The 14915-nt window shown below is 57.4% G+C and overlaps 1 protein-coding gene and 1 long non-coding RNA gene across 3 annotated transcripts; one reads left to right on the forward strand and one right to left on the reverse strand.

Annotated features, from left to right (window-relative positions):
• The first annotated feature begins 1877 nt into the window (after positions 1-1877).
• Positions 1878-5821, forward strand: LOC101909375 (uncharacterized). The gene is made up of 2 exons (XR_009490641.1): positions 1878-2890; positions 5550-5821. It is a non-coding gene; the product is annotated as an uncharacterized lncRNA (long non-coding RNA).
• FXYD2 (FXYD domain containing ion transport regulator 2) lies at positions 5657-13168 on the reverse strand. 2 transcript variants are annotated; one of them, NM_174320.4, is given in 6 exon segments: positions 5657-5845; positions 6422-6452; positions 6628-6664; positions 8318-8392; positions 8559-8597; positions 13109-13168. In NM_174320.4, coding segments are annotated over 5 exon segments (195 nt in total). In that variant the 5' UTR covers positions 13128-13168; the 3' UTR covers positions 5657-5845; positions 6422-6427.
• Positions 13169-14915: the final 1747 nt, after the last annotated feature.

Here is a 14915-nt window from a genome sequence, read left to right on the forward strand (position 1 = left end):
CCAGTTCCCTGTGGACATCTCCATTCCCAGCCACTGCATGGGGAATCTGGTTATCTGCCTCCCCCTAGCGCCGTAAGAAGGGACGGGGCAGGCTCGGGTTCTCCACCACACGGCTGCCCCTCACCCCAAGCCCTGCCTCACAGTGAATCCGGGATCCACGCTCACCCCCTGCCTAGCTGTGTGCGTGTCCTCTAAGAACCCAGCCCTCATGCTCAGCTGAGGGGTCGTGATCCAGAGAGTGGCTGGCAAGGTGGAGCTGCCTGTTCCCCACGCCCCAGATGGTGGGCGCAGCCTCTTGGGTCCACGCAGGCCCCCCATCGCCTGGCCTGTCTGGCTTCTCCCCAGTTCTAACATACAGCACACATGTATGTACACATACACTCACACACACTCACACTCCCAACACACACACAAATTTTTTCCACAAACCCTCCCTGGTCCCCATACAGCAGCCATAGACCGCCCTCCACTGATCTCAGGGGAGCTGGTGAGCCCAGCCAAGCTGGCAGAGGGTCCAGGTGGTGGGGCCTCCCAGGACGGGTCAGGCCACGTCCACACTGTGGCCCAAATCGTGCTCATGGGTGTCGGGCTGAGCGTGGACTCAAGGCCTCTGCCTCCTGGCCCTGAATAGTGTTCTAGAAGACTGCACTGGCCGGTCAGGCATTAAGGACAAGGGCTAGGGTGCCTGCAGAGTTCAGGAGCACCAGATGTCCACATTGGGAGAATCTTCGAGAGTATAAACAAAGCAGCCGCCGGTCAGCGAGGACCAGTCTGGAGCCCGAACTCCTCAAGTCAGACGTTGTTTCTCTATCTGGGGGAAACTGAGATTGGGGGTGGGCGGGGACATAGCCACCATCCCATAGATCACAATTGGTCAGGCCCGGCTCACATCCAGGCGGGTTGATTCCAGAGCCTGTGATCTTAACTGTCTCATCAGGGACAAAATGCTGGCTGTCACTAGGACAGGCCCTTAGTAGCCCCTTCCTGGCTCAGGTTCCAGGGGTGCACACAGACACACCACCAGCCACCTGACCGGACTGCAATGCCCAGCAGCTCTCCCTGCCCCCTGAGAAGCTGGGAAACAGCAGGTGCAGCTGCGGGTGATCACTCATTCGTTCCTCTGGTCAGCCAGTCACGAGCTCAGTCAACAAACATTTACTGAGCGTATACTACACGCCTCTGATGGGCGCAGCGCTGGGGACGGGTGGGTAAACCATTAGATGCCACCCCCACCCTCATGTGGTTCGCAGACCGTGAGGCAGACAGATGTGAAGAAATGGTCAGAGTTTCGAGAGATGCAGCATCTCCAACAGGTCCCCTGGGAGCAGGGTTCAGAAAGGGTCCAGGAGTCGCTGAGACCCCGCGGGACCCATCGCGTCCTGCTCGGGGCGGGCGTCTGAGGGCCGAGGCCACTCCCCAGTGATGTGACTCACTGCTTCAGGAGCAGATGGTCCATGGACAGGAGACCTGAAATGTTATTTACTTCAGGGCGGGGTCCACTCGGCTCCAGGCAGCTGGGTTTGGCACGACTCTGTTACTGATTGATAGGCCTTTCAGGAAACAAAGACCACAGAGAATACAACACGCTCCTGGCTGTGGGCCAAGCCAGCCTCATCTCCTTTGCTTTGTCAAGTGTGTCTTTTTTGTCTGCCTTCATCACTTGCTGGGTAAATCTGTTTTAACTGCTAGGAGGGAGTGAACATGTGTGTGTGTGTGTGTGTGTGTGTGTGTGTGTGTGTGTACCCCCAGCCTCCCTGGGCACTGTTCATCTAGGGGCTGGGGGTAACAAGGGGACCAGCTACAGGTCCCATTTACCCCTTCCTAGAGCCCCTTGACTCTGAAGCCAACACCTGCAATTTTGGTCTTGTGTTTGCTTTTTCCAAAGCCAAGTCCAGAGACAGATGAAAGTGTTTCAGGGTCACACAGGAGGCAGAGGCCAAAGCTGGCAGGGAGACCAGCGTCCCCAGCATGGACAGCACTGCCAATGAAGTTCCGGGCCTCAGACTGCTGCCCCAGCCTGAAACTTTCCCTCCTCTAACCTCCCCTCGGCCACCTCACCTGGGGAATTCCTCCTGGTGATACCAAGGAAGCCCTTCGGGGAAGCAACAGCAAGAATTTCTTGAAACAGGAACCAAGTTTAAGAGCTCCAGAGGCCAACAGCAGCCAGGAGTGCCCTGGGCCCTCCGGGGGAGTGGGGAGGTCATGTAGGGTCAGAGCAGGCAGCCTGAAATTCCCCCCTAAATAAGTTACCGAATCAGACCCTGGGGAGCCACCACCCTGGGTGCAGCGGGTTCCAGTGCTGTCCAGGCACGAGGCCCGTCCACCCCTGGAGAAAAGCCCCTACCTGGTTTCCTGTGGCGACCTCCCCAGGTGCCCCCCACCCCCGGGGCCCCCAGTGTCAAGCTGAGGTCATGGACCCCAAGGTCCCAAGTTCTAAATAGGTTTTCGTCCCACGCCCTCAGCCGCTCAACTGCAGAGGATATTGAGTGTCCCCAGTGGGGGCGGGGAACACCGAGGCCGAGTTGAGGGTTTCTTCTAAGGCTGGGTCACTTGGCCACCTCCCTGGCTGTTTCAGTCCAGTCCCTGGCTCCGTGATTCCCCTCCCAAGGCCCTGTGGCTGCTGTGGCCCTGGCTCCAAGGCCTGGGCCCGATCCATCTTCCCAGCCAGAGACTCACTGTGACGACAGGACAAGGCCAGGCGGCTGTAGCATTGGCCTCTGATCTCCACCTCCCCCCTCTCCCCCCCGGGTGTTTGTCAGGCGGACGATGAAGAATGAGCGCCTGGCAAGGAGCAGGTCACCACCGGGCAGAGCCCTGCTGAATTGCCGTTCAGACCTCAGCTGCCTGGAGCCGAGGATCAACAGGGAGGCCATTAATCTCTCCAGCAGGGGTGAGTGGGAGGAGGGCCTGGGTGGGGGGGAGCCTCAACAGTCCCTTCTGCCCTGGACCTCTCTTCAGCTCAGCACCCCAACCCCACCCTATCCCTATCAGCCCAGGGAACCCACTCCCTAGGACAGGTTGGGGCCAGGAGGATGCTCAGGGTGGGCTCTTGGGGACTCTCCTTTCTTGCTCACCTCTCTCCAGGTCCTGTTCATGACACTGATTAAATCAAACTATGTGGTTGGAGGCTACATAACTACCCCAAGTCGAGGAATCTATGTAGATCACAGAGGGTCTCTACATTCCATGGAGGCTCAAGACCCCAGAGCATGGCAAATTACACCGGAGGGGTGTGCAGACAGAATGGAAAGGGCCCAGGGCGTTCCTGGGAAACCAGGGCACCGGGTAGACCCGGAGGCCTCTTCTTCCAGCAAAGGACTCCCAGCCCTTTGTTGTTCAGTCACTCCGTTGTGTTCTATACTTTGCTACCCCATAGACTGCAGCATGCCAGGCTTCTCTGTCCTTCACCATCTCCCAGAGTTTGCTCAAACTCACGACCGTCAAGTCAGTGATGCCATCCAGCCACCTCATCCTCTGTCTCCCTCTTCTCCCAGCCCCTAGACTGAGTTGAAAACGCCCTTTGAAAAGGATTTGGAGTAAGACACATCCTCCCTCTGGTGGTGACAAACGGAATTGCATGCCCTCAGACTAGCTGTTTTTGTCACTGTTGTATGATTAAAAGTAATTCATTCAATCACGTCCCAGTCTTGGTGTTTATTCGTGACTTAATTTGTGTATGAATTGTGGAAAATCCCAGAGTGAAGTGAAAGTTCAGTAGCTCCCAGTCCTTGTGACCTTCATGGAGAGGGAGGGGGAGAGTGTTCATGAGGACACTGAAGGTTACCCGGATCTGTGGCTTTCAGCAGCGGCTGCTCTCCTGGGAGCTGCTTAAGAAACAGCTGGCATGGGCCTACCCTAAGGTTAATATTTGACAGTTCTGGAGGGGACACTGGGTAGTTTGCACAGCACCCCGGGTGCTCCAGGGTAACAGCCTGGGATCCAGGGAAATCTCATGGTTCACGAGGATGGAGGGCTTTACAGCAGGGGCAGAGGCCGAAGTGACTCACCCAGAACCAGCCCCCTCCAAGGCAGCTGGGTTGGCAGGCTCGGGGCCTGTGTACGGAACCTTCTAGAAACATGACTCCTCTCCACGGCTTTCCTCCTCAGGTGAGCCGCAGGCCTGGAATACCCTTCTTCCTGGTTGCCTTGCTGCTACATCCAAGAAATTTCAGGAGCTCCCCTCCCTGAAATCCCCCATGGCTGGACCTGCCCCATCCCATTCATTTATCCCACTATCGTGGACAGCTCCAGTGTCTTGGAAATCCTGAATTCTATTTAGGGGGTTGGCCTGTCAGGTTTTATTTGTCATCCGTGAGCCCACATTCAGAGCAGGATGTCACAAAGACCTTGGCCCTGAGTTGCAAGAGCCAAGGTTTCCACTCTGTGTCTCACTGGAGTGTCTCCTCCCAACCCACGGGGTCAGTGAGAAGGACTCTGAAATGGAGCCAGAGACCTGGGGTGTCGCTCTGGCTCTGACACCGGCTGGCTGTGTCACCTGGACAAGTCGCTGCCTTTCTCAGGACCTCAGTTTCTCTTCCTGAAAATTAAGGATTGTCTACTTTGCTCCCTACAGGCCTTCGGTGCCCAAGCCTTCTGTGAATCTGTGAGGGTTGGTGGTCCTGGGGACAGTGGATTAAGACAAAGAACTCAATTCTCAAGCTGAGTGCGGCCTACACCGCCTCCAGTGCCCTGCTTGTTCATTTCAAACTCTGCTGACTTGCTGTTGTCTTGGTTTTTCGGGCCAATCCCTCCGCCTTCCCTTGGATGCTCAAAGACTCAGATGAGGAAATGGACACTGGGTGGTGCCATGATCCCACCACCCCATCCAGCCTCAGAGCCGCCTCTCCCCTCTCAGAGGGAAGGGAGGGAAAGGGGAGATGGGCTCCTACCAGAGGGCAGAAAGTGCCCGAAACGGGCATCGTGCTGTGCTGTCTGGGGGCCATGGGCATCAGGAAGTCAGGGGCTGGTGGGAGGGGCAGCCTGACACCATCTCTGGTTGAAGTAGGGTGGAGGCCTAAGGGCATGGACAGGGGGCTGGGGGAAAGGTTAACAGAGGCCCCACCCTCACTGTCCATTCTCTGAATGGACCCTGAAATTAACCAAGCCAGTACTGAGAGGTGGATGAGATTAGGTCAAACTTGAGGCCTCCCTGGCCCCAAGAGTAGAAAGGGCATGGCTGGAGCTTGGCATCACAGTTGGGGGTGAGGGATGAGGAGACAGCATGTGCTGAGGACCCCCCTGCCCAAGATCCCTAGACCCACCCATCCTGGCACGCCGGTGCACTTGGGGAAATGGGGGCAGAGCACATAATGTGCCCACAAACAACTAAAACACGGGCAGCCCAGGGCAGGGCCGCAGCGACTCCCACTGGAGCCACACCCAGGCCCCGGACGACCCAAGGGCTTTGAACCTGTGACCTTCGGCCGTCTGGCTTTCTCTTTGCCTGGCATTCGGAAGGCAGGCTGAGTCCTCTGTCCCAGGGGCTCTCGGCAATTTGGGGGGTGAGGAGAGGCCCGGAGATGATGACATTGGACTTCTTACTTTCACAGGCGCGGGCACGTGAGCGAATACGCGAAAAGCCAGAGACCAGGAGTACTGACTCCAGCTTGAAGGAGCTGACGGCGGCAGTTACAGGAGAGAAGGAGCGAGGGAGGAGGCCAGGGAAGGAGCCGTCTCTGAGGCCGGCTTTATTATTAACACGGGGTGGAAGGAGGTGAAGCCCACCCAGGGGTCACGTGGAGCCTGAGGCTTCCTTCAGCAGAGGGCTTGGCAGTGCTGGGATAGAGGTCTACAGCTCAGGAAAGACTTCTAAGCAGCCCTGGTGCAAAGGTGGGCACGACTGGCTCTGCAAACAGAAAGGCAGGATGGGGGCTATGAGCAGGGCTGCAGAGGCTGGGACTTCCGTTTCATCCCTTTTTCACCTTACCTTCCTCTGGCGCATCTCTGCAGCCTCCCTTGGTCACACATACTATGGCATTTTTTTTTTTTTTCTGTTTTTTGGGCCATCATTTTAAAAAGGTGGGAATAGAGACGCAGACATAGAGAACAGATGTGTGGACACAAGTGGGACGGAGCGGGGGCGACGAGCTGAGAGAATAGGACTGACCTATACACACGACCATGTGCAAAGCAGATAGATAGCAGGAAGCTGCTGGGAGCACCGGGAGCTCAGCTCGGTGCTCCGCGATGACCTAGAGGGGTGGGAGGGAGTCTCAAGAGGTGGGCGGGATATATGTATACTTATGGCTGATTCACGTTGGTGTACAGAAACTAACATATTGTAAAGCAATTATACTCTGATAAAAAAATTTTAAAAACCAACAAGGAAAAGACCCATATGAGGGTGACAGACACCTGACTGATGGATGAAAGACCCTTTTCCTTATTATCCAGAGCCATTGCCCGCTCCTCGCAAACCTACCTCTCCTTAGAGCCCATCTTCAGGAATTTGCCTGGGATGGAGGAAAGCAGACAGGTAAGAAAAGGTAGTGGGGTGGAGGGGGCAGGGATTCAGGGCTCCCTGAGGTTGGGGACCCTCCTCACCAGCCTGAGAGAGCCAAACCTCCGCCGACCCCTCCCACCCCTCCCCGCCCACCTCCATCAGTCACCCGGCCGGCCGGCACTCACCGGTGCTGCCTCTTGGCCCCGCAGCGGAATCTTTTGCCTTAAAGAGAGAAACGAGGTTAGTTTGCCAAGGAGACCCTCTCTACCTTGGAGGCCTCAGCTCCGTAGCCCCTCCTCCCCTCCTCCTGCCAGCGCTGCTTCGTGTCCGCCTCGGAGACCACAGCTGACTGTCTCTCTTTATATATGGCTGGACCACAAGCGTTCAGAAGTCCAAGTCAGCCAGCTGGGCAGTCCGCAAACATTGTGGCGGCGGCGCCATGGTGGACTGTGTGTGTGTCTGTGTTGGTCACTCAGGCGTGTCCAACTCTTTGCGACCCCACAGACTGTGGGCCGCCTTCTCTGTCCGTGGAATTCTCCAGGCAAGAGTACTGAAGAGGGTTGCCATTTCCTTCTCTAGAGGATCTTCCCAACCCGGGGATCGAACCTTAGTCTCCTGCATTGCAGGCAGATTCTTTGCCGTTTGAGCTACAGGGAAGTCCGTGGTGGATTATGAGCGGGATAGGAATGGTGCTGAGACTGAGCCATCACAGCGTGCCCCACCCCACGCCCCACTGGGCATGTAGAAGCTGCTCGAGAAGAACCGCAGAAAGTCCAGGGCAAAAACCCTTGCTCACGCCCGTCCGCCTCCGCCACTGCGAGCTCAGCCACAACACAGCGGGGCCCTCAGGGAACCGCCAGGGGAATCCGGGAGGCAGGCCCTCAGGGAACCGCCAGGGAATCGAGCAGGCTGGCCCTGTCGGTAGACTGGAGCCATCAGTGGAGGCAGCGGGGGTCGGGGGCGGGGGGGCGGGGGTGGGGGGTGCAGCATCTAACATGCCCATTAGAATCCCAGGACTTGGAAGGAGATGTGCTACATTCTGCATCTTCTTTTCACCGGCGTGTTTCTGAGTATTTTTCTTCTGGTTGCACCAGTCCGCAAGCATTTATTAAGCCCCTGCTGTGTGCCTTTTGGGGCCGGGTAAGGCAAAGAGCTTTCTCTCCGCTAGAACACCCCATACCTACACTACTCCCTTGGCTGTCGCGTCTTTGACTGCCAGCCCTAACCTTGTGAGACAAGAGGGATCATCCCCATTTAACAGATGAGCAAACTAAGGCCCAGGGAGTAAGGGATCCACAGTAAACCAGCAGGGAGCCTAAGACCTTGGGCTGCCAGGGGTGCTTGCCTTCCCGCAGCAGGCCGGGGTCGGGGTGAGGTGCTTCGGAACCCACTCTGCTTCCGATCTGGCGGCGGCACCTCAGGCAGGCTGCTGCACCTACCACTGCGGGTCTGGTTTTTTCATTTGGAAAGTGGCGACAGTGGCGGCCATCCCTCAGTTTGCCAAGAGGATTAATGGGTCAAGAAAGCGCTCAGTTCTGGGGGAGGGAGCGTCCAGTGGAGGCTGGTTCCCTCCCTTCCCCTGCCGCAAGGGCACTGGAGCCTCCCGGGGCCAGCAGGAGCCAGTTCCCCATCTCGGCGGCACCCCTCTGGTCCACTAGAGGGCGCACTCGGGAGAAAGGGCATCTCCTGGGTGGTCTGGGGACCAACAGCCCCCTCTGCATCAGGTTCTCACATCCTCTGTGGGAGAGGCAAGGGCGCCCGGGAAGGGGGTAAGAGAGAGGCTCTCCCCTCCCCACCCGGGAAGCCAGTGTGCTCAGCGGCTTTGAGGAGCTGTGCCCCCCTCAGCAGCCCCTTATACAGGACGGCCCCACTTACTGAGGATGATGACGAGCCCCACGATGAAGGCCAGGGCGGCGAAGATCAGGCCCCCATTGCGGACGGTCTCGTAGTCTGGGGAAGGAGAGGGCGGGGAGATGGGATGGGTGACCCCAGACCCTTCCCCTAGCCCCACAGTAATAACTCAGGAAGATGGGGCACATGACCCAGGGCTGGGAGAGGCCAGGAACTGTGGATGCGTGGTGGTGGATTTGGGGTGGGGGGGGCCCGCCAGACTCACCATAGTAGAATGGGTCCTCGTTCTCCTTGGGGCTGCCACCTGAGAGCCAGTGGGGGGTGGGGTGAGCCACAGAAACAGGGGGACTCCCGTGCTTCCAGTCCCAGCACCCCCAGAGGTTCAGGGGGGCCAGGGGAAGCTGCTGGAGGGACATCCCAGGAGCAGGGGTGGTCATGCCACTGTGGGTGACACCATCTGCTCTCCGTGGCTCCTGACGGTCGGCTTGGGACCCACCACTGAGCCTCCAAAGCAGGGACCCACCGTGCCTGGGGGTGGGGTGGGGCTGGCACTTCTGGGAGGCCACAGAAGCATCTTCCATAAGCCTCAGCAGCAACCTCTCTCCATATGACTAATCAGCCACAACGTATTGGGTTTTTCCATAACATCTTATGGAAAATTCCAAACCAACTTTTGGGGCAACCAATACTTGGCGAATATTTGTGAAGAGAACCAATGAATAATTAAGTAGAACCTTAATGTTCACCGAACAGGAAGAAACCAAGGCCCAGTCTGAAGACTTCTCTAAAGTTCCAGTAAAAGTTGGAGGCAGAAATGAGTCTTGGACCTCTGTTTCTAGATCCTTCTATCCTACATTGCTATCCTTAGGGGAAAGCAAATTTATTTCAGAAACAGTATATTGGCATGTGGCAGACGGAGGCTAACAAAGCAATAGCTCATTTAACCATCGTAACAATCCTGTGAGGCATTAATATTATTCCAATATCATCCATGAGACAATGGAGGCGTAGCAGGGTTAAGCAACTCACTCAGAGTCACACAGCTAGAAAAGGGCAGAGTTGGGAATGAACCCAGGCCATTTGTTGTTAAAAATCGAGGTGCTTCACCCCTTTGCTGTGCTGCCTCTCACATGGTCAGGAGGAAGGAGACGTTTCAATACGGGTGGTCCCATCCAGTCTGCAGCCCCCAGCAGAGGTCATGGCTCTGCCCTCCCACCTGTAAACTGAGCGCACTTGTTATTGGGCAGCTGGAGGGCACCCGGCCAGAGCTTTTCTGTCATGTCTTGTGGTGGCCTCTCTTCTCTGCCCTACTTGAGCCCCTTCTTGGTGCTAGGGAAGCAGTGCCCAAGGTCAAAGGAATGCACCAGTCCTCACCTCCCAGGCTGTGCTGGACTGGGCCCTGGGCGGTGGGGTCCGGTGAGCCCAGCTCACCCCCTGGGCCAGGAGAGTTTGGGTTAGGAGGGTCCACTGAAGGGCCTGAGGGGGCCCCAGGCACCTGTCCCCATGCAGAAGGCCTCTGAGGTTGTCTCCCCAGTTTCAGTTCAAGTCTTGTTCAAGGTCACACGGACATTAGTGTCAGAGCCATGACAGGACTCACCACTCCCCTTGCCGCTCCAGGAAACTGCATCCTCCCTGACCTCCTCGTCTTGAGCCACTGGGAGAGCCCACCCCACCCAAAGACCTCAGCTTTTCTAGATCTGGCTCAAAGACCACCACAGTCCACAGCAGGCCCACTAAATTCCAGACCCGATTGCCCTTGTTTGCAGGATGCCTTCTAGGCCTGTGTCCTGAACCCGGGGGCTCTCGTCCTAAAGCCAGGCTGAGAAGGCTGACCGGGGCCCCACTGCTGCCCCGCCTCACCCCCATCTGCCTCCTGCGCTCGGTTTAGTCCAGAAGATGCATGCTCACCACCCCCCATGCCCCAGCAGCTCCTACTTGGCACCCATGTTTTCACCATTCAAGCTAGATTGCTTTGGTGTTAAGGTGGGATCCTCTTTTAAAAGCAGATTTTCTTAGAGAGGAGGCTGGCACGCACGGTACGAGAGAGGGGTACTGGGTGCTCTGGAAGGCAGGGGTGCCAGGAGATGGAAGAGGGGGTCCTATTCACCCCTCAAAGATGGTCCAAGCACCTCTTGCTTCACATACACGCATGCACACGCACGCACACACACGCACACACACGCACTCACCGTCATCTGTCAACTCTGCCATTTCCCCCACAGACCAGGCCCGTCCCCGCTGCCCTCTTCCCGCTGCCTCTGCTTTGGGGAGACTGCCCGGCTGTGGGGTGGCCAGAGATGGGGTGGGGGCATTAAACATTAACAGTGCCAGGTAATATTTACCCTGGTCACAAGAAAAGCCCGGGTGTGGACAGTGGGGCTCCCGCTGAGGCCTGAGGAGGTGCAGGGGCAGCGGGGGCAGGGAGGAGCTAGCCGTCTTTCCAAACCCTCCCAAAGGAAATTTCCAGAGAGAAGAGCCATGGGGTCCACCCGCCAGGTGGAGAAGCCACAGCTGGGGCCCTGACAGTAGGGAAGCGGGGGGTTTGAAATGCATTCAGCACGTACTACAGCTTGCGGGGGACAAGGTCGGGGGTCCCACAGAGGCCCTCGACCCTAGCAGCTGCCCACATCTCCCAGCACTGAGCAGGCTGCTGGTGCGGCTGGCGCCTGGCATTCGGGGCTTTCTTGAGGTGATCCCAGGGTGCCTGGCCCCTCAACCCAGCCGAGCCCCCGCCCCGCCCCCCGGTGCACAACCCACCCGAGCCCCCGCCCCGCCCCCCGGTGCACAACCCACCCGAGCCCCCGCCCCGCCCCCCAGTGCACTGTGCAGGTTTCCAGGCCTTCATGCCTGGGAACGCCCTTTCCTTTGTACCTTTTTCCTCCATCCAGGCCACATCTAACAGCTCTCACCTCGGTCAGAAGGGCTCCAATCATCCCTCACTAAGCCCTCTGTCCCCGCAGCCTCTGGCACGTCCTTCTCCAGCCATGAAGCCCAGCTTCCATGCCAGTCCCCACGCTACACCACAGGCTTCTTTGGGAAGGGGCTGAGCCAGACCACGGAGAGAACGCCTTGCTTTTATGATATGAAAAGCATGTTTCTAACTGTTATTTCCTGGTACTTTGTGTTATTTCCCCATTTTATATATGAGGCATCTGAGGCACAGAGAGGGTATGGCCGTGGTTCAAGGGCACACAGCTGGTGAGAGGCAAGGTGAAAACTGACAGCCAGGCCCTTGCTTTGGGAGGCAGGGACTCCTTCTCCCTCTACTGTGGCCCCATTCACATTGGGGACCCCGGTGCTAGGTCCTCCATGGATGCTCATATTCCTGGCTGAGTTCTAATCAATCAGATTGGCTTCCAGAAGAGGCTGATGCTCAATTGTAGCTAAAAGGCCAAGGTCAGAGGTCATTGTCCACCAAGGGCAGGTTAGCCCTTCAAAAGGACTCCATCTATTAATCCTCTTGGAGTAGTGACAGGGGATCAAGGTTTGAGTTCACTTCCTGGCTCCTCCACTTGCTAAGCATGCGGCCCCTGTCAAGTTATTTAATCTCTGTGTGCCTCAGTTTCCTCATCTGTAAAATGGGTTGCTGTGAAGAGAAAGTGGGATAATGCAGTGAAGGGCATGGTGGGGGGCCTGGTACACAGTAAGTGTCATTATTGTTAACTGTTATACACCAAGAAAGCCACCCACTTCCCAGCAAAATGAACATGGGGGCGAGATAGAAAGACTGTCACGGCCTGCAGACCAGAAGCTGAGGCACCCATTCACCTCTTCGGCTTCCAAGGCCAAGTGATGGAAATTCATGAAAATGCAACCGAGCTGACACTTGGCAGGCACTGAGCATGTGTCAGGCTCTTGCACACACTGTCCTGCTAATTCCACGTTTGCTCCATTCCACGGGTAAAGAAACTGAGCTGCTCATTGCCCCCACAAGGACCCCTGGAGCTGGCCCAGCCAGTGCCGTGATCCCCAGTGGACAGCCCAGGAAGACTGAGGGCAGGGAGACTGGGCGACTTGCCTGAAACACCCAGTCAGGGACAAATCCAGGGCCAGAAAGCCAGACCCCCATGACTGTGCTCCCCAAACTCCTGGGGCTCTCCACACAGACACTGATCCCCCCTTATTATACATTATCTTGCTCCCTTAGTACATGTTGTCTATCTTTGTAAGCTACCGTGGATTCTTTCTGGAGTATAAAAATAGGTGGAAAGTTCATAGATACATAGATAGATCAATGGTTATGCTAGATGATAGGTAGAGAGATGGGCAGGAGATAAAAGAGAAATAGGGAGCAAATCAATAGCTACAACAGCAAATCAATAGCTACATCTACAATAGTTACATTTTTAACTGTGTGTGCATGACACTGTCCTAAAGACTCTATAAAAACCAACTCATTTAATCATCACAGCAACTTGATGAGGCAGGGAAGGCATCATTATCATCCCCATTTTGTAGATGAAGGCACAGAGAAGTTAAATAACTTCCCAGAAGTCAGGCAGGTGGGAAGTAGGAGAACCAAGCTCTGAGCCTAGCAGTCTGGCTTCAGAGTTCCTACAGATGACCGACAGAGAATGAGGGCTGTGGGACAAGTTGCCTTCCCAGCTCTTGACAGCTCAGAGATGCTGGGAGCAGAGATGACAGCACGCCCAGGCCCCCAGAAGGAGATGCCCTCATTTAGAAATCGTGCCTCTCCCCATTGCTGCTTTCCCTATACTCCTGGGGAGCTGGGGGGTGCTCTTGAAAGTGATGGGGTGGACACTTGTGTCAGAATCCAGGATGGTGAGGTGGGGGGACGGGGTTCAGGGCACTCACCCAGGTACCACCTGTCCATAGCAGGAGCTGCTGGCTGTGTCTTCAGAAGAAGAGAGAGTCGTGAGGTGCTAGTGACCCAGGGCCTGAATGCGAAGAGCTGCCCTCCCTCTCTCCACAAACCAGCTGAGCCCACGGGCAGGAAGAGACAAAGGCAGGGAGGAGGGGCTGGCAACGGAGCCCTCACCTCGTGCCTGCCTGCCGGGGCGGGCTGGGCTGGGCTCCACGTGAGAAGGGGGCAGATTCTCTGACCTCCAAGAGCACCTGAGAAAGGAGGGGAGCTGTGAGTGTCCACAAACAAACCACAGCCCCCACACAGGGGTGAAATGCCTCCGTGTAGCCCGGGGCACCTGCAAAGGTCACCAGCAGCCAAGAAGTCCCTGGCCGGGGCCTCAGCCCGTGGAATCAGAGTCCCCGATCTTCCCCTGTCCCTGGAGTTGGGTCATCTGAGAGAGACACTCAGGGGCACGCAGGGGTTCCCCCAAACCTCTCCCCAGTGACACCTTCTTCCCCCAGCTCAGTTGGCCTTGGCCCCGATGTATGCGGCCTCAAGGGCCTGTTCTGGAGCCCAGAGATCCCTGAGACTGGACAGGATGGTGGGCAGCCCCTTGGAAGCTGCCCCGGCGGGGAGGGAGTGCTTTCTGGCCCTGGCACTGGGCCCAGGGCACCGTCTGCAGCCTCCCGTGTCTCCCCCGGGAGCTGGGCGGAGATGGGGAGCAGCTGGGGCTACGAGGAGAGGCGGGTGCGGAACCTGGGCTTCCTCAGCTGGGACTCCTCGCTTGGCCCCCAGGGTCTGAGCTCAGGCTGTGAGGTCAGACCTGCCTGTCTGTCTGGAGACACCAGCAGTTTCACGAGGCCCCAAGGGATGCTGGTTGGTGCCGCAGGGTGGGGCGGCCGGAAGACAGCACCTTTAGTGGGAGGGCCCATCTCCCAGCTGGAGCCAGGAGCCACCCGGGGGAACCGGAGGGCAAACAGTGTCCCCCGCCCCCAGCTCAGCGAGGCCTGTTCTCTGGCCACTGGGGCCCCTGTCAGGGCCTGGAGGGAGGCTGCAGCAAGCAGTCTGTGAGGCTCACTAGGGACCACAGGCTCCTACAGGCTCCTCCTCGGTCCCTCGTGGGTCGCCCCAACACAGACAGTGAACAGCAGGGTCTGCGAGGTGCGGGTCTGGCCTGGGCTCTGGTCAGATGACACCCACCGCTCTGTCCCTCCTTATCAACACTTCCTGCCCCTAGGGGATGACTAATGTACCCCCAGAGAGCCACCCGGGCTGGAAAATACTGGAAACGGAGACAGGCAGACCTGGGGGGAGTTGTCTGGCTGGTATGAGATCTGTCCTGGGGAGCCATACCCGCCCCAGCAGGCAGCCCTACCTCTGGGCTCCTTCCTCTTTTTCCCGCCACCCAGAAGGCTGCCCAGGGGCCCAGCTGCTCACCAGACGCCGCCTCCACACAGCCGCCCCCCACCCCCGCCGCCACCCCCGGTCACATGCTGCCAGTGGAAACCTGCATGCTCACAGCCCAGAGCCACAGCACAGACATCCCCCAGGCTGGGAACTTGGAGAAACTCCTGAATCTCAGGACCAGATAGGCCTTTAGAGGTTGCCTGGTGCTGCCTTATCAGTGGCCCTGAAAGAAAATAGAGACGTCAGCCAGGACCACTCCCACCACCCCCACCCCCACCCCCACACACACACACTCTCTCTCACACACACACACACATATACACACTCCCAGACACGAACGCTGTGAAGAAAGGCATCTCCATCCCAAATGGAGACCCTGAGCCCTGTGTCACTGATAACTAGAACGAG

Source organism: Bos taurus, chromosome 15 (genome assembly GCF_002263795.3).
Source record: "Bos taurus isolate L1 Dominette 01449 registration number 42190680 breed Hereford chromosome 15, ARS-UCD2.0, whole genome shotgun sequence".
In the NCBI taxonomy this organism is placed as follows: domain Eukaryota; kingdom Metazoa; phylum Chordata; class Mammalia; order Artiodactyla; family Bovidae; genus Bos; species Bos taurus.